Source organism: Pollachius pollachius (assembly GCF_949987615.1).
Source record: "Pollachius pollachius genome assembly, chromosome: 17".
In the NCBI taxonomy this organism is placed as follows: domain Eukaryota; kingdom Metazoa; phylum Chordata; class Actinopteri; order Gadiformes; family Gadidae; genus Pollachius; species Pollachius pollachius.
In genome coordinates, this window is record NC_136950.1 from 17,134,207 (window position 1) to 17,151,041 (window position 16,835).

Consider the following 16,835-nt stretch of genomic DNA (forward strand, 5'->3'; position numbering starts at 1 on the left):
CCCAACAATCGTAGGGGGCACACTTACAGTACACACACACACACACACACACACACACACACACACACACACACACAAACACACACACACACACACACACACACACACACACACACACACACACGCGCACACCAGCTTCTCACACCAGCTTCTTTTTGAACAGACGGGAAGAATCATCTGAAGACACGAGAACGTTCAGTTGATCCCCTGAGTTGTTTATTAACTTTATGCTTTATGAACAATTACAAATCATAAACAGGAGCCTGTATCTTTAATAACTGAACATGTTGACTTGTTGTTCCCAACAGAACACAAAGTTCTTCAGTTTAAAGTCATTCACAACATGAACATCTTTACCCTTTCCCATAGAACCCTTAACATAATTCATGATTATGTTGTTAAATCTGCTTAAATCACGTTCCATGTCAGGCATGGCAAAATAAAAACTGATATCAAATTCCTTTATTACGATGTTGAAAATATATAAAGTTTTGTAGTAAAGAAATTATGTACCATCAATCAACATTTAATACACATTTTTACGTTAGAAAGTAAATCTTTTTACAACCTGCTTAACCTGATGGAAGATCTTACAATTCCTTTCATGGTTTATCATGCTGAACCTTTCAGAAGCCCAATAAAATGAATAATTTGGAGTACAGTGTAGTATTTAAATCAATCACAAAGTGTTGTATTTCCACTGAACGGGTTGACCCCTCAGAGCACCAACAGCTGCTGCTCAACAACCCGATGCACTACAGGTACGTCCATGGGTCCACAGGTATTCAAACGTCCCCCTAACAGCTGGTCCTCAACAACGTCAGGACTGTGAGGACCCCCCAGACCCAAGCGGCCCCCTCTAATCTGACGCTCAGCAGCCCAGCTGAACACAGAGAGGGCTGAGAGAGGAACCAAGGAGAGACACTGATGTTACCTGCTGCTTACGACCGGCACACAGACCTGATGTGTGTATAGATTCATGATCGATTGTGTGTGTGTGTGTGTGTGTGTGTGTGTGTGTGTGTGTGTGTCTGTGGGTTAATGTCCACGTTCACATGTGTTTGTGTGTGTATGTGTTTATATATTCATGAACGCTGTGCGTGTGTGTGTGTGTGTGTGTGTGTGTGTGTGTGATAGAGGTAGCCGGAGACCAACGGACCCACCATCTCATCGCTTGTGTTTCATAAATGCGCCTTTTACGGCTCAACGCACGAGACGTGTGCCGCTCGCTTTGCCCCCATACACTGTGTTTAAAAGTTATCCCCCCTCTAAATTGACAGTAATACATTGGCCCCATTTTAATGGCAGGCCAGAGCTCCGTTTCGCGCTGTGCAAATATCGAGCAGGCCGGCCCAAGACACGTCTTACACTACTTTTTTTTTTTTTAAATTAAAAAATGACCGCCAGCCGGCTCGGCCTGAAATCGTCTGGCTGTTCGGGAAATCTCCCGATCCTGCCGATGGCAAGTCCGCCCCTGGACACAGAGACACTGAGGAACCAGGCTTATCCAACCCAAACCCAGGGAGGAGGTCCTCCTCCTTGGTGAAGGTGGACTGGAAGGTGTGGATGTGTGTCAGTGTGTCTGAGAACCCTCCTACACCTGGGGACACGCTGTAGAAGGACAGAGTGCAAGCAGGCCGGTCCAGGTACACTCCTACTCTGTTAGAGCGAGGTATGGGGAGAGGTATGGTTGTTCTACAACCGTTGTGACTGGCATAGTAATGATCATCAAGACAAACAAGAACCCAGGACTTGTTGTTCAATCCAAGCCTGCTATAACCACCCACTGTTGTCCTTGTGATTCGTCTATATGCCACTCCTAAACAAACCTCTCCTTCCCACTCTACCTCCCAGTAACAGCGGCCAGTCAGACCCTCTCTACACAACACCTGGGCCAAATATTGAAATCTCTCTGGGTGATCAGGATACGACTGTTTCTTTTTAACCTGCGTCACCTTTCTGTTGTCCTCAGACAGAGAGAGTTGATTGTTGGCTGTGTTTGGGTCCAGTGTGAGTTCACAGGCATCTGACGGGAGAAACAGACATGATGAGGCTGCTAAAACATTATTATTCATTAATCATCATAATCATCATCATTACTATTTTAATAAACAGCATCACCATTTCTAGTTGAAATCTAAAAGGAAATACATGCATCATTCAAAACTTGTTAATATGATTATTGTGTGCTATATCTAATGTAATAACCAGAATTAAACTAATTGATAATTATTATTATTCTAATAGCAACAAGATAATAGTATAAAATAATTTAATCGTTTTTGAATATAAGATAGACATGTAATTGTGATTAAATATTATGAAAACAACACTTTTCCTGGGATTTGGGGTGTTGTTTTGGGTCTCTGGTGCTCCCACACCCATACAAACTTTGACTAAAGTCTGTACATGATTTTTTGAGTGAGATATGCATTTCTGAAAGTAGGCGCCCCTCCTACGGAGAAAGAGGGCACATTTGAATATTACCTCCCACCCCCCTCCAATCAGAGCATAACTACGATTATGTGGACCAGCGGACGAGCAGCTCCGACGGGGAGAGCTCGGCGCCAGCCCGGCAGCTCAGCTCCGGTAGTAAAATCCCTTTCTCCTCCATGTCGCGGTTCAATATGGACTTCAGAGGGTCAAGGCCAAAGTTCCTTTCCCCCAGTTCTTCTCAACCATGGCCGAGATAACCCCCACTAGGAGTCTTTATTTGTTGTGGAACTACCAGAGACGTCAGACGCAGTCTTTATGATTCATAATATCATCCGAGGCGCACATAGCTTTTGGCCGTGATATTAGATATATTATATAAATACATATATATTATATAATATTATTATTATTATTTTATTATATTAAATTATATAGATATACAGCTCCAAGAGTCCGCAAATGGCAACAATCACTTCTCCTCCATGCTGTGGTTCACTCTGACAGCTCATTGGTCAATAGGCAGCAGCTCATTTGCATTAAAGCTACAGACACCAGATCCAGCGCATTCTGAAGGGACTGAAACAAAGGGGAATAGTGGTAGGCAAGATTCTTTTTCCTAAAAGCTATTTCCAGCAAACAGCTTCAAAAACATGTTTTCTGGAACTCATATACTCTGTCTTGTTGGGAAAACACCATAATATGTCTCCTTTAACAGTATCCTGATTCTTATGGTGTTATGTCTAATGTTGTACAATCATCACTCATGATATAATCTCAGCAATAATGTAAATGTTTATGTACGTAAAATACATGATGTCAGTCATCATCTTCCTTCCCAGAAGGATCTGAATGAACAGACGTCACCTCCTCCTGTGTGGATGGACTTTCCATCTCAATAGTTAGTGTGTGTTGTGATGAATCAAACAGACGCTTACACTTCTTTAGAGCTGGTTTCAGCCTCCACTCTCCACCGTGCACAACACTGGGGGGGAAACAAAGTTAGAGTAGCATGTTGAAACATTCACCTTCATCATCTGCTGTCTCATCACTTTCTACACAACATAAGTTACAGCTGCCTTTTCAAACCACTTAATCTAGCAGCGGGTTGAATCCTTGTAGGAGTCTTTGTCTCTGAGTCGTGGGCTTTCCTCTTCATACCTGAGAGTGTCCAGTCTCCAGTGTGGATCCTCCAGTCCAGCAGAGAGCAGCGTAGCTCCTGAGTCTCCTGGGTGATTATAGCTCAGGTCCAGCTCTCTCAGATGGGAGGGGTTGGAGCTCAGAGCTGAGGCCAGAGAAGCACAGCCTTCCTTTGTGACCAGGCAGCCAGACAATCTAAACACACACGCACATGCACACGCACACGCACACACACACACACACACACACACACACACACACACACACACACAGTTTATTTATTCTATCTGGATGAGAATAGTTCATACAAAAGTAAACTGGTTAATTAAATTATTAATTTCATATGAAGGACCACTAAAAGCTTAATAATTATATTTAGATCACAGCACGGCTAGAGCCTAATCACCATGTCTACACTAATGACCTTCAAACTACCAAATAATTTAAATCTTCCTGAAATCCTCTTCCTCTAAAGTTGTGTTCCTCCTCTGGCCTCTCATCCTCCCATCTGTGGTGAACTTGAAACGGTGACCCTAGTCTACAAATGAATATTGCTGCTGCATCCGTCGGGGGTCTGAGAAAGGTGTCGTCTGTTCTTTTAGATCACAGCCCACCTAGTCATGGATCATCCCTTACTATTAAACAAACCCAAAGAAACATTTAACTCTAACCCTGACCTGAGAGTTTCCAGTGTACAGTGTGGACTCCCCAGTCCAGCAGAGAGCAGCTTCACTCCTAAATCCTGCAGATCATTGGAACTCAGGTCCAGCTCTTTAAGGCTAGAGGAGTTGGAGCTGAGAACTGAGGCCAGAGCTTCACAGCATCTCTCTGACATCTGACAGCCACTCAGCCTTCGCACACAAAATAAACAGAACATGTTACTGTGTTTATGTCTTTAATATTAATTAAAAGAGAAGTTAGGCCAAAGTTAAAAAGGTATCTCTAAAGGCTTTCAAAAAAACCTGACTTCATGTGAATGAGTAAAATAAGAATAATAAAAGTAAACTGTACTAATCTAACGTACGACTTGTACTGTCATGGCAACAATGATAAAAATGTGTTCAATTATTCTTGTAAAATTTATTATTTGGGCTGTGAATTTTTTCTTTTATGGGCGTAAATCTGTACATTAAATGTCTTTGTTATAGTTTTTTTGTACTCTAATATAGATCCTTTTGCTGTAACGGTTTGCACATTGATTAAAACTGACCTGAGAGTTTCCATTGTACAGTGTGGACTCTCCAGTCCAGCAGAGAGCAGCTTCACTCCTGAATCCTTCAGATCATTGGTACTCAGGTCCAGCTCTCTCAGACTAGAGGAGTTGGAGCTGAGAGCTGAGGCCAGAGCTTCACAGCATCCCTCTGACAGACAACAGCCATTCAGCCTTCACGCAAAATAAAGAACAACAGAACATGTTAGGAACCCTTATTGAATGTTTTATTAGACTTTTCTGATAAATAAAAAAAATATTATACACTAGATCATGAAATGTTAGTTATATGCAAATGTTACGTGTAAAATGTTGATACTAACAACAATACTATAACAGCTTTATACTAGAATGTATGACATGTTGTATTTTGTGTATTGTAATACATGTTATAAGGGTGCCAACGTTTTGTATGTTATTATAACTTTGATATCCCATCGTTTAATGGTGCTCTGTATTTTTACTGATTCAATCGTTTTATGTTTTTCCGTATTTGTACACATTTTTCTGCATTGCCAAATATTAAATTAAGTTGCTCTGTATTTCTACATATTGTTCTCTATTTCTATGTCTTGAATTGTTTGTCCTTGTTCTGTATTTCCATGTCTTAAATTGAAATTCGGAAGATAAAATATCTATATAAAATATATGAAAAATATTATAATATAACAATACCATGTACAGTCATGGCAACAACAAATATAAATTGTTGAGTTGTTCCTATGAAAATTATATTGTGGTGAACACGACCGTGGTCGCCGTGTCCGGGTGCCGCAAAGGATCCTGGGAGGCCTGGGGGAAGCAGCACCGCCACGAAGGGAGTCATGGGTGTGACGATAAGGCTCTGTGCTTCGTGTGAGCGTGTGGTGTGCAAATAAAGACAACTCTCGGGTCGTGTGTTATGTAACTGCTTTAAACCTGGTCTCCTATCAGGTCATTTCCGTGCTGCCCGCCACAATATGATTAGTTTATGTAGACCTATAACCTTTCATTGATGCAAATACTGCGACTTAATTTCAACACCCACTGTCCCATTAGCAGGGGATTATGGGAAGGCACTATTATTATATTTTGTGTTTAAAATTGAGAAGTTGCAATGGCAACTTTGGGATTACTTTGCAACTTTTAGTTCACATCGCAAAGTTCACATTCCACATAAACAACAAGGTGTAATATTTCCATTGGCAACACTCTAATCAATGTGGTCATCAAAGGTACTGAGTTATTAGCTGATATAAGCTGCTTCCACACAAGAAAAGCATCAAGTGTGAAGAAGTGTGAATCACCGTCAGGGTCGAATTTCCTAATATACTAATGCAGCGAAAAGGCGGAGGACATGTGTGAAAACGGCTATAGTTTGTGGTAATTTAGGAGTAATTCTCAACCAAGGGCAGTGGTTGTTCTAAATGTCTTTAACTATTTGCACGTTGAGTAAAACTGACCTGAGAGTTTCCAGTGCACAGTTTGGACTCCCCAGTTCAGCAGAGAGCAGCTTCACTCCTGAATCCTGCAGACGATTGGAATTCAGGTCCAGCTCTCTCAGACTAGAGAAGTTGGAGCTAAGAGCAGAGGCCAGTGGTTCACAGCATCTCCCAGACAGATAACAGCCACTCAGCCTTCACACAAAATAAGCAGAACATGTTAGGAACTTGGATTAAAAGTGCTTAAAAGATCCAACTAGTTCACAGGAGAAAGATGGTGTAGCTAACGAACAGCACAGGGCCGCCATCAGGCCCACACTGGAGGGGAGTACGTCCAGTGATGCTAGCACCTCGGCTCTCCTCGCTGCTGTCAGGGATCAGGGAAGTGAGCTCAAGGAGATGACTGTGGACATTCAAACTTCCTTCAGCAGCCTCCTGATGGCCTTGTAGGGATCCTGGACTCCGTGTGAACAGAGTCAGACCTAATGAATAAGAGGGCTGCAGAGCCAAGTAGGGTCTCCAACAGTCAGCGGAATACTCCGCTGACTGATTGGCCGTTTAAATGGAATTAAAATAGTTTTCCTCCCTACTCTATCAGTCCCAATGCTTCGTTCTCTAAGACTATTGATTCATTAATTCAACCTTTTATTTAGAGTTTAAAATCCCATTATAGTGCTTCAGCACATTTACATGAACCTTAAACACTAAGTGCACTTGCCCTTCAAGTCTACAGACACTTTTACCTTGCTTCAAAATCAGGGACCTGTTCGACCTTGTTCTGTATTTGATGTCTTCAATTGAAATTCTGAAGGTAATATATAAATAAAGAATATACGAAAAAAAATGATAACATAACAAGACCTTATACATGCATGGCAGCAAAAAAATATTGTTGAGTTATTCTATGAATGATTACACATTTACTTATTTAGACCTATAACCTTTGATGGATGCAAATACTGCAACTTAATTTGTTTAACTTCCACTGTCCTATTAACAGGAGATTGTGGGACTGATTCATTGGATTATATATTTAGACGTAATATAGGAGTAATTCTCAAAGCAGGGGGCAGCAGTTGTTTTAAAAGTCTTCTGAAACTTAACCTTGTTCTGTAAATGCACATTGAGTAAAACTGACCTGAGAGTTTCCAGTATACAGTCTGGACTCCCCAGTCCACCAGACAGCAGAATCACTCCTGAATCCTGTAGAAAATTGGAACTTAGGTCCAGCTCTCTCAGACTAGAGGAGTTGGAGCTGAGAACTGAGGCCAGAGCTTCACAGCATCTCTCTGAAAGGTAACAGCCATTCAGCCTTTACACACAATAAACAGAACATGTTAGGAACAGAGATTAAATGTTTTATTAGACTTTTCTTATAGTTTAACAAATGATTATACAATAGATCTTCAAATGTTATTTATATATTAGGTGTAAAATGTTGATACTAACAACAATATTATTACAGTTTGTATAACAGTAGTGTGTTCACACAGATACATTTTGTATGTTATTATAACTCTTACATTCTATTATAATATATATAGTGTTGTGCATATTGTAACACATGTTATGAGAGAACCTACATAGATGTTTTGGAGGCTTTGATCAGTGGCAGCAGCCCCAGAAGACCCTTCTCAGAAGCAGAGTATTTCTTCAGGTAAAACACATCCAACTGCTCTTCTGATGTCAGTAAGATGAAGACAAGAGCTGACCACTGAGCAGAGGAGAGATATTCTGTGGAGATACTTCCTGATGTCAGGTACTGTTGGATCTCCTCCACTAGAGAATTGTCGTTCAGCTCATTCAGACAGTGGAACAGATTGATGCTTCTCTCTTGAGAGAGATTTCCACTTATCTTCTCCTTGATGTAATGGACTATTTGGATATTGATTTGTGGTCTCCTTCTGGTCTGTCCCAGCTGAACTTTTTTATTGAGATCTCCCAGTAATGTACTTCCTCTTGGTCCCACCAGGCCTTGTAGGACCATCTGATTGGTCTCTAGAGAGAGGCCCAGGAGGAAGCGGAGGAACAAGTCCAGGTGTCCGTTCTCACTCTGTAAGGCCTTATCCACAGCACTCTGGTAGAGGAGGAGAAGTTCATCATGCCTGGAGGTTGGCTGTTCTTCTGAGAGCAGGTTGACACCAGTGTTGATGTAGGACAGAAAGACATAAAGGGCAGCCAGAAACTCCTGGATGCTCAGATGGACAAAGCAGAAAACCTTGTCCTGGTACAGCCCACACTCCTCTTTAAAGATTTGGGTGAGCACACCTGAGTACACTGAGGCTGCTCTGATATTAATGTCACACTCTGCCAAGTCTGCCTCATAGAAGATCAGCTGGCCTTTCTCCAGCTGGTTAAAAGCCAGTTTCCCCAGAGAAACAATGATCTCCGTGCTCTCTGTACTCCAGAGTGGATGGGTTTCAGCTCTGCCATGATACTTCCTGTCCCCCTGTATGGACTGAACCCTAAGGAAGTGGATGTACATCTCAGTCACGGTCTTGGGCACTCCTTCTCCTCCCTGGGATGTTTTGAAGAAGTCCTCTAGAACTGTAGCAGTGATCCAACAGAAGACTGGGATGTGACACATGATGTGGAGGCTTCGAGATTTCTTGACATGAGAGATGATTGTGCTGGCCAGTGTCCCCTCTCTGAATCTCTTCCTGAAGTACTCCACCTTCTGTGGGTCATTGAAACCTCTCACCTCTGTCACCAAGTTAACACACTCAGCAGGGATCTGATTGGCTGCGGCAGGGCGTGTGGTTATCCAGATCCGGGCAGAGGGAAGCAGGACTCCCCTGATGATGTTTGTCAGCAGCACGTCCACTGAGGTCGCCTTGGTGACATCAGTCCAGATTGGGTTGTTCTGGAAGTCCAGAGGAAGTCTACACTCATCCAGACCATCCAAGATGAAGACTACTTGGTCATGGTCGTATCTGTAGTTTCCTGATTCTTTGGTTTCAACAGAAAACTGATGAAGAAGTTCCACCAAGCTAAACTCATTCCTTGTCAGACAATTAAGCTCTCTGAAAGTGAGGAGAAAAGTGAAGTCTATGTCGTGGTTGGCTTTGCCTTCAGCCCAGTCCAGAGTGAACTTGTGTGTTAAGACTGTTTTACCAATGCCGGCCACGCCGGTTGTCATTATTGTTCTGATTGGTTTATCTTGTCCAGGTAAGGGTTTAAATATGTCTTCACACCTGATTGGTGTTTCCTCATTGGCTTCTTTCCTGGACGCCTTTTCAATCAGTCTGACCTCATGTTCCTTGTTGACCTCTCCACTGCCTCTCTCTGTGATGAAGAGCTCTGTGTAGATCTCATTCAGAGGTCTTTGCGCTCCTGCTTTAGCGATTCCCTCAAACACACATCTGAACTTCTTCTTCAGATGAGACTTGAGTTCATGTTGGCACTGGACAGCAACAGCTCCTAAATCACAAACCAGAAGACACATACTATACATATTTCCAAGCAATAGGACTGGTGTAATGAAAGAAGTATTCTAAATTCTACTTTATATGGATCTCATAACTTTGTTAGTTGTGATATCATTGTTGAGTATCAGCAGGAAGTGACTTGCTAACCTGATTTAACAAGATAGGGGTGCATCTCGCTGTTGATGTATAATGTTAATGTATAATGTTTAACATTCTTTAACCTAATCCCCCCACAATAACCCTACATATCTGGATCAAACCATTCAACCTGATACCCCCACAATAACCCTACATATCTGGATCAAACCATTTAACCTGATACCCCACAATAACCCTACATATCTGGATCAAACCATTCAACCTGATACCCCCACAATAACCCTACATATCTGGATCAAACCATTTAACCTGATACCCCCACAATAACCCTACATATTTAACCTATATATGAGTATCTTACCACTCCCGAGCTTTTCGGCCAGTTCCTCCTGGTTCATCTCCATCAGGCAGAGCTTTGTGATGTCTACCACTCCCTCTATGGCACGCCTCCTCTGCTCCTCGTTCTTACCATCCTCCTCCCTCTGACTCTCTGAGCATTGTGGGTAATCTGAGAAGAGATCCTTCCAGAGCTTCTTCAGCTCCTTGTCTAGAAAAGCATGTGCGTTCTTCTCAGCCCTCTGGAACAGAACAAACAACGAAAACTTTACTTTGAACTAACTGAGGCCATCAGAAGTGTCTATCCTAGAAAAACGTCTCGCTGGTCAAAAGAGGGAAGCCTGGAGACTAAGGACATGCTTTTAATGCTCATGTAGAGCAGGGGCACCACTAGAGATTGTGGGCCTTATGAAAGAATATATTGGGCCTCCAACCTAGACCACCCAGCAGCCTAGAAATCCTATTGGACCCTTAGTTTGATAGACAGGTCGCTCTAGTGTAGCCTAGTGCTAAATACCCAATACTTAGCCTGCTGTCATTAACCATTGATGAATGTCAGAGGTACATGAATGGCATCTCTCATTGCTATTGTTTCTGGCAAAAAGGCTTTCCTCAAATCATTGAAATTGAGTGGTATTTTATGTTTGCCAATCAATATGTTTGCCAGTAAGGCTGCGTTGGCTCTAACCACTAGGGGTCAGTGTTCAATGACCTACCCTGACTGTATCGTAGTTAAGTAGAAGAAAATTAGTCTAGGCCTTGCTGCTGCAAACTTCCTCAGTAAAAACACTTCCCGGTTCATCCACCTGTCTACCTAATTTTTTGAGTCGTATTTACGAATTTCATGTTTGATGAAGAACTATATAATTGATATAAGATTCTATGATTCACTAGGTATCTCAGTGTTAATGGGCAAAAAAGGAAGGTGAATAAATAAAACCTTTTTTGGATAAACTGGGTGACCAACTGTTGGCCCTTTCCTCCCTCTCAGCTTTCTGTTTCTGATCCCCCGACTTCTTCCTCAACGACGAAGTGTCAAACTACTGACAGTCTGTTCTCCGTCTGTTCTGCTTTGACAAACCGAGTGAAAGACTCTGTGCTGAAAACTGGATTTAAGCAAGACTGAACCATGCAATGAAGAGAGAGGGGTGAAATATAAAGACTATACTGAACATTTAGCCAAACATGGAACAAACACCTTGTTGGTTTCAATTGTTACGTTTGTTAAGTATCTATTGTTTAATAGATAATATTTTCAATTGAAATATATTAACTTAATTATGATGACAATAATAACAATTATTATAATAGTATTAATAATAATAATATGAGCATTCTCTGAGTGGCCCCTGTCACTGATTGGCCTCTGGAACTGTCCTCTCCACACCCCCCCACCCCAAGACCCTTTAGGTCACCCCTTTTTAGAGCTGAAGTCAAATGTCTTGTTTCATTTACACACCTTGATCAGCTCTGTTTGATGCTGCTGAACACACTGAGCACTGGTAACCTTTGACCTCTCCTGGTGCCGCCTGTTGAGAACACACACACACACACACACACACACACACACACACACACACACACACACACACACACACACACACACACACACACACACACACACAATAGGCCAGTCACTCTTCATGAAGACACAGCTGGGTCCAGGGAAGTCTGCTCTCTCCTGCCTCCTTCCAGAAAGATATGAGCCATGACTTGGGGATTTTTCATAGATGCTGTATCTTTATTATCTTTGACAAATCCTTACCCTTCCTCTCTGGAGGGGAGTCCATCTTTAATGCCAGGAGGATGACCCATAGAACAGTCATTCTTCACAGAGACACAGCTGGGTCCAGGGGAGTCTGCTCTCTCCTGCTGGACTCTTCTAAAAGAACCAGGATTAATGTATGTCTGATAGATGCTGTAGTTTTATAATCTTAGACAAATCCTTACCTTTTCTCAATAGACTGATTTCCATCTTTAAAGTTAAAAGGTGTATCCATTGAGTGGTCACTCTTAATGGAGACACAGCTGGGTCCAGGGGAGTCTTCTCTCTCCTGCTGGACTCTTCTAAAAGAACCAGGATTAATGGATGTCTGATAGATGCTGTAGTTTTATAATCTTAGACAAATCCTTACCTTTTCTCAATAGACTGATTTCCATCTTTAAAGTTAAAAGGTTTATCCATTGAGTGGTCACTCTTCATGGAGACACAGCTGGGTCCAGAGGAGTCCGCTCTCTCCTGCTGCTCTGGGCTTTAACACAACACACACACACAGCTTTTACTCAGACTAGTGATAAAGTCATGATATATCACTGCTGAGCTCTGAGATGGACAACAGTCACAGACAGAGAGAGATCCTCTTCTTACCTCTTAGCTTTGCTCTGGCGGCCATGTTCCTCAGACAGAGTGGTTTCAGAGGTAGGACCCCCCTCCTCTCTCTCCTCATCCATAGTAGACTGGAGACCTGGACACAAACACAACTCCATATTGATTCTGTGGATTCTATTTAAGTACTGAACGTGAAATGACTGCAGTTAAGACTCCCTATCCTCCTCCTGTCGGACATACACACACACTCTATCACTCTCTTAGTCTAGAGCTACACAATCTATCACACTCAAGTGGCAGAGTGGTCATCGGGAGTGTCGGGAGAATTCCCGGTGGGCCGTTAAAGTTTCGGGGCCGCCGGGCTGATGACTGCGGGCTAACAATATTGCGGTTATAAAAGCTCCTTGCTGCACCGTCCGGCCAGCCTAAGCTGTTCGCTCGTAGCCTCTCACTCACTGCCTCCCACATACAAACACACGCAAGCACTCACAAACTGTTAACATCACAACCAAGTCTACATTTGCAGAGGGGAGTCAACTAGAAAATGCATTTCCTGCAGAAAATGCGGTGAGTGCTGCACTGCAAAGGGAGGTTGAAAATGTTTGAGTAAAGCCACATAGTTTTAGACGTCAAGAAATGTTAAATGGCTTAAACAAGTGAAGGGATTTGAGCAGATTCTAAATGGAGTAAACAATGTAAACATGCACATGCGTGTGGTGGTATTTACTTGGAAAGGTATGTTATTGACCTTATTCCTTCGAGTCTTATACCGTTGGGCTCAGTTTAGTTTTTGTTTGTGTAGATAGCATGTGTTGCCAGTTCGGATTGGCAATTTCCAGCCCAACTATAGACTAAAAAACGCCCAACCAACCAAAAAAACGCCCAAAACATATATTGCCAGAGAACCGATTAATCATATACTTCTGCAATGGCCAAAACACGAATACAAACACAACCTGATTATTTACTATGAAGTTATGTGGTATAAAAGGAACCTCTCATCTATAAACGCAACCTAATTAGTAACTATGATGTTATGTGGTATACAAGGAACCTCTCATCTATCTCTCACACACACAAACCTCACAAGGTCTGTGTAAAGAACACACTGACAGCAGCAGAGAATGGGTCTTCAATGAGCTTACATAAATACACAACACACAAAAAAGGCATGTAAAAGACCAATGGTGACCACAATTAACACCTGAATGCGACCTAATTGACTTAATAACTTTTATGATACACACACACACACACACACGTACGCACACGCACACTCACGCGCACGCTCCATGTGTAGGGACACAGCCACAGAAAATGTATGTTTGGTACATGAGCAAAAATAAAACATCCCTCAAAATAGTCATGCATGAATAAGATCGTCTTACATTTATGTAGAACTTAAACTTGAAATATTCTTAGAAGAACTTAAAGAACATCAACCTTAAAGTCATTGCCAGCTCTACTAATACATCATGAATCAAATCTCCTTACAACTGGCGTGGAGGTTTGAGTGACAAGTCTGCTGGCCCTCCCTCGCCCCTAATTAATATTGGACAGGTGCCATTCTCCCACCCCTAATACCTCACGTCTATTGGCATTGATTGATGTTTGTAAAAATAACTATAATAATCCCGCCAGGTTTTATCAAAACCAGCTCAAATTGTATGTACCCGCCCAAAGCTACCGTGATTAAAAGAAGCCCAATTGCCCAACCTGGCAACACTGACATGACTTGAAAAAGGCAGTTAAAGCATTGATGCAAGCGTTTAGCTTTTACTGGGAGTAAACCGCATACAGTATGTAGCAAGCACCTAGCGTCTAGCAAACTGCCCAATCTGGCAACACTGCTAGAATGTCCTCATGCTCTAGCCTCAATGTAAGAGAATAGAGAATAAGAAAAAGAAAGAAAGAAAGAAAGAATAAAACCTATGAAGAACAATAGTTGGGCGCTGCATGCAGCACTCACCTAATGAGTGGTCCCTCCCCAAGTGGCACAGCCCAGGTGAGCAATTGGTCAGAAAGCTAAAGACGTAACAGCTATGACAACACTGAACTCTGGTGCAGGCTTGTAGAGAGTGTACAGATTATCCTGGGAACGGTACACACATCGTGTTGACAGTGATGGACAGCAAAAAGAGAAAGGGGTAACCCTTCCTTTTACAGTCCGGTAATTACCAGCTAATTACCTGGTAATAAGATGTATTTACTAAGTAATAACCAGGTAATTAAATGTAATTGCCTTGTAATTACCAAGTACTTACCAGGTAATTACCCAGTATTTACATTACACATTTATCTGGTAAATACCAACAAGTTACCTGATATTTACTAGATATTTTCCTGACATCTACCAGGTATTTACCCAATAATAACCTGGTAGATATCCTGCAATTGCATATTGTAGACAATAAACCCACTGAATGTGTCTATATGTGACTTTGTTAGGGTGATAATAACTTATATATTTACCTGGTACTTACCAGGTATTTACTCAAATGATTGCATATTTACCTGGTAACTACCACTTATTTACCTGGTAGTTACCTGATATTTAACTGGTAAATACCAACAAGTTACCCAGTATTTACTAGATATATACTGAAAACTACCGGGTATTTATCCAGGAATTATAGATTATGTATTACCAATCAACCTGTGTATTGACAGTGAGGGAAGTAATGACTCTGATATTTACCTGGTAATTACCCAGTATTTACTTGATAACTTGAAACTATTTACTAAGTAATTACTTTCTAATTACCCAGTAGTTACCCTGTAAGGAAGGTGGAACTGTACTGTAAAAGGAAGCGTGGTTTGTTTCAATGATATTACCTATACTTTCCTGGTAATTACTAATGGTATTACAGGTACGGTATACCGTGTCAGTGTTACCTGGCAATAATTCATACTTCCCCAGGTACTTACCCAGTAATTAGGAACTTGTGCCACATACATTCCAAAACATTATCAAGTAAAGCCTTGTTTGTTTCTGTACTATTACCATGTTCTTACAATATCCTTTGGAATAAATCTGCTTTTTGAATATGTTCTGCAATCTTACCAGGTAAGACCAGGAAAGTCTACAATTTATAGAGTACGGTAAGTAGAAGCTGTACAATAAAAGAAAGCCTTTGAGCCTTTGCACCATAAAGAATATACAAATTTCCCTGCGGGAACAATAAAGTAAACTTAACTTAACAACTTAACTAGTGTTTTATTCAATCGGAAAACGATGACAACAGAGGTGAACACAACGCAGTACAGTACATCATCACTGGTTACACTTTGTAAAATGCTCTTATGTCTTTAAATAAGCGTCCAAGAATGCCCTTCCTATGCTCTTTCCCGAGCCAGTGGTTCCACTCAATGAACCTTAAGTTCATCTTCAAGGCCTTCTCTGTCAGGTTCCCCCTGTACCTGAAGATGTCCTCCTTATAAGTCCGCCATGCCCTTTCAATGTGTTGTGTATGAGCACCAGTCCCAGGGTGGACAAAATACCTCTGGTGATTTACCTGGTAGTGTATGTAGCCGTCATGGGACAACCGGTTGTAGGAACGCCAGCAATCACTAATGATTTCACTTCCAGGTCTAACATATTTTCTAATGATTGGGAGCAATCTCCTCCTGGATCGATTTTCAACCAGTTGTAAAACAGGGCGTCTACGGGACCGCCTGACTTCCATCATCCCAAAGACCCATGAGCGACGTCGCCAGGTCTTTGCAAATCGTCCAAGTCCATACTGAAAATAAACAAAATGTCATGCTTAAAGGCAGTCCAACTTAAATGCAACATTTGAGAATGTTAAAGTCGCAATCACTTTGGTGCTTTATAGATTGTAGATGTTTTTGAGTGAACTATCCCTTTCATTTCTTTAAAACCTATTGTCATTGTTTTAACAGCTACTTAATACTGCACCGTACAACACAAAACAGAAATTGACATTTTACGAACAAAATACAAGCTTACCTTTCTTTTGTGTCTGAACATGCTCTCATCTATCGCTACGAAAGCTCTTCTCCCTCCAATTCGCATTTCCCTTCTTCTCTCCAGTCGTCTGACTGCTGCACAGCAAATTTCACGTAGAAGTGTAGTCACCCTAGTCAGTGATTTGCTGCTCCCACATACTCCATCCTCTAGCATATCCACATGTCTTCTCCTCAAACCCTGTGACAAACTGACCCAAAAAAGAGGACAACTACGTATGTAGTGTTAAATCATGCCTACAAAGCCATTTGAACTGAAGTGAAAGGGAGAGAGAGAGCAACCAACCTGTGCATAATTTTCATCCATGATGATAATGACATGTGAGACCGGGAGAATATTGAGCCATCTCTGATGGACCTTGTGATACTCCTGCCCGTGAATGGATTTTCTGCAGCTCCTGTAACATAACATACATGACCACAATTGAAACAAGCCCAAGGCTTTTTGTGCT

At 41.8% G+C, this 16,835-nt stretch overlaps 1 protein-coding gene across 9 annotated transcripts in view; it reads right to left on the reverse strand.

Moving 5' to 3' along the window:
* LOC307088845 (uncharacterized protein) overlaps positions 1 to 16,835 on the reverse strand; it is a 69,919-nt gene that overhangs the window by 42,231 nt on the left and 10,853 nt on the right. For 4 of the 9 annotated variants that reach the window (XM_079754867.1, XM_079754863.1, XM_079754865.1 and 1 more), the window contains 17 exons: positions 16,670 to 16,781; positions 16,367 to 16,574; positions 15,912 to 16,139; positions 12,436 to 12,532; positions 12,203 to 12,319; positions 12,018 to 12,134; positions 11,833 to 11,949; positions 11,527 to 11,596; positions 10,093 to 10,309; positions 7,788 to 9,624; positions 7,343 to 7,516; positions 6,226 to 6,399; positions 4,784 to 4,957; positions 4,251 to 4,424; positions 3,595 to 3,768; positions 3,372 to 3,418; positions 195 to 2,026 (listed from right to left, as the gene is read on the reverse strand). The exons of 1 other annotated variant lie outside the window; for it this stretch is intronic. In XM_079754867.1, the coding sequence (XP_079610993.1) occupies positions 1,365 to 2,026; positions 3,372 to 3,418; positions 3,595 to 3,768; positions 4,251 to 4,424; positions 4,784 to 4,957; positions 6,226 to 6,399; positions 7,343 to 7,516; positions 7,788 to 9,624; positions 10,093 to 10,309; positions 11,527 to 11,596; positions 11,833 to 11,949; positions 12,018 to 12,134; positions 12,203 to 12,319; positions 12,436 to 12,518 (4,137 nt within the window). In that variant the 5' untranslated portion in view covers positions 12,519 to 12,532; positions 15,912 to 16,139; positions 16,367 to 16,574; positions 16,670 to 16,781 and the 3' untranslated portion in view covers positions 195 to 1,364. Of the gene's footprint in view, positions 1 to 194; positions 2,027 to 3,371; positions 3,419 to 3,594; positions 3,769 to 4,250; positions 4,425 to 4,783; positions 4,958 to 6,225; positions 6,400 to 7,342; positions 7,517 to 7,787; positions 9,625 to 10,092; positions 10,310 to 11,526; positions 11,597 to 11,832; positions 11,950 to 12,017; positions 12,135 to 12,202; positions 12,320 to 12,435; positions 12,533 to 15,911; positions 16,140 to 16,366; positions 16,596 to 16,669; positions 16,782 to 16,835 lie in introns of those variants that run through there. 4 more of the 9 variants (XM_079754868.1, XM_079754869.1, XM_079754866.1 and 1 more) reach the window with 4 other exon arrangements.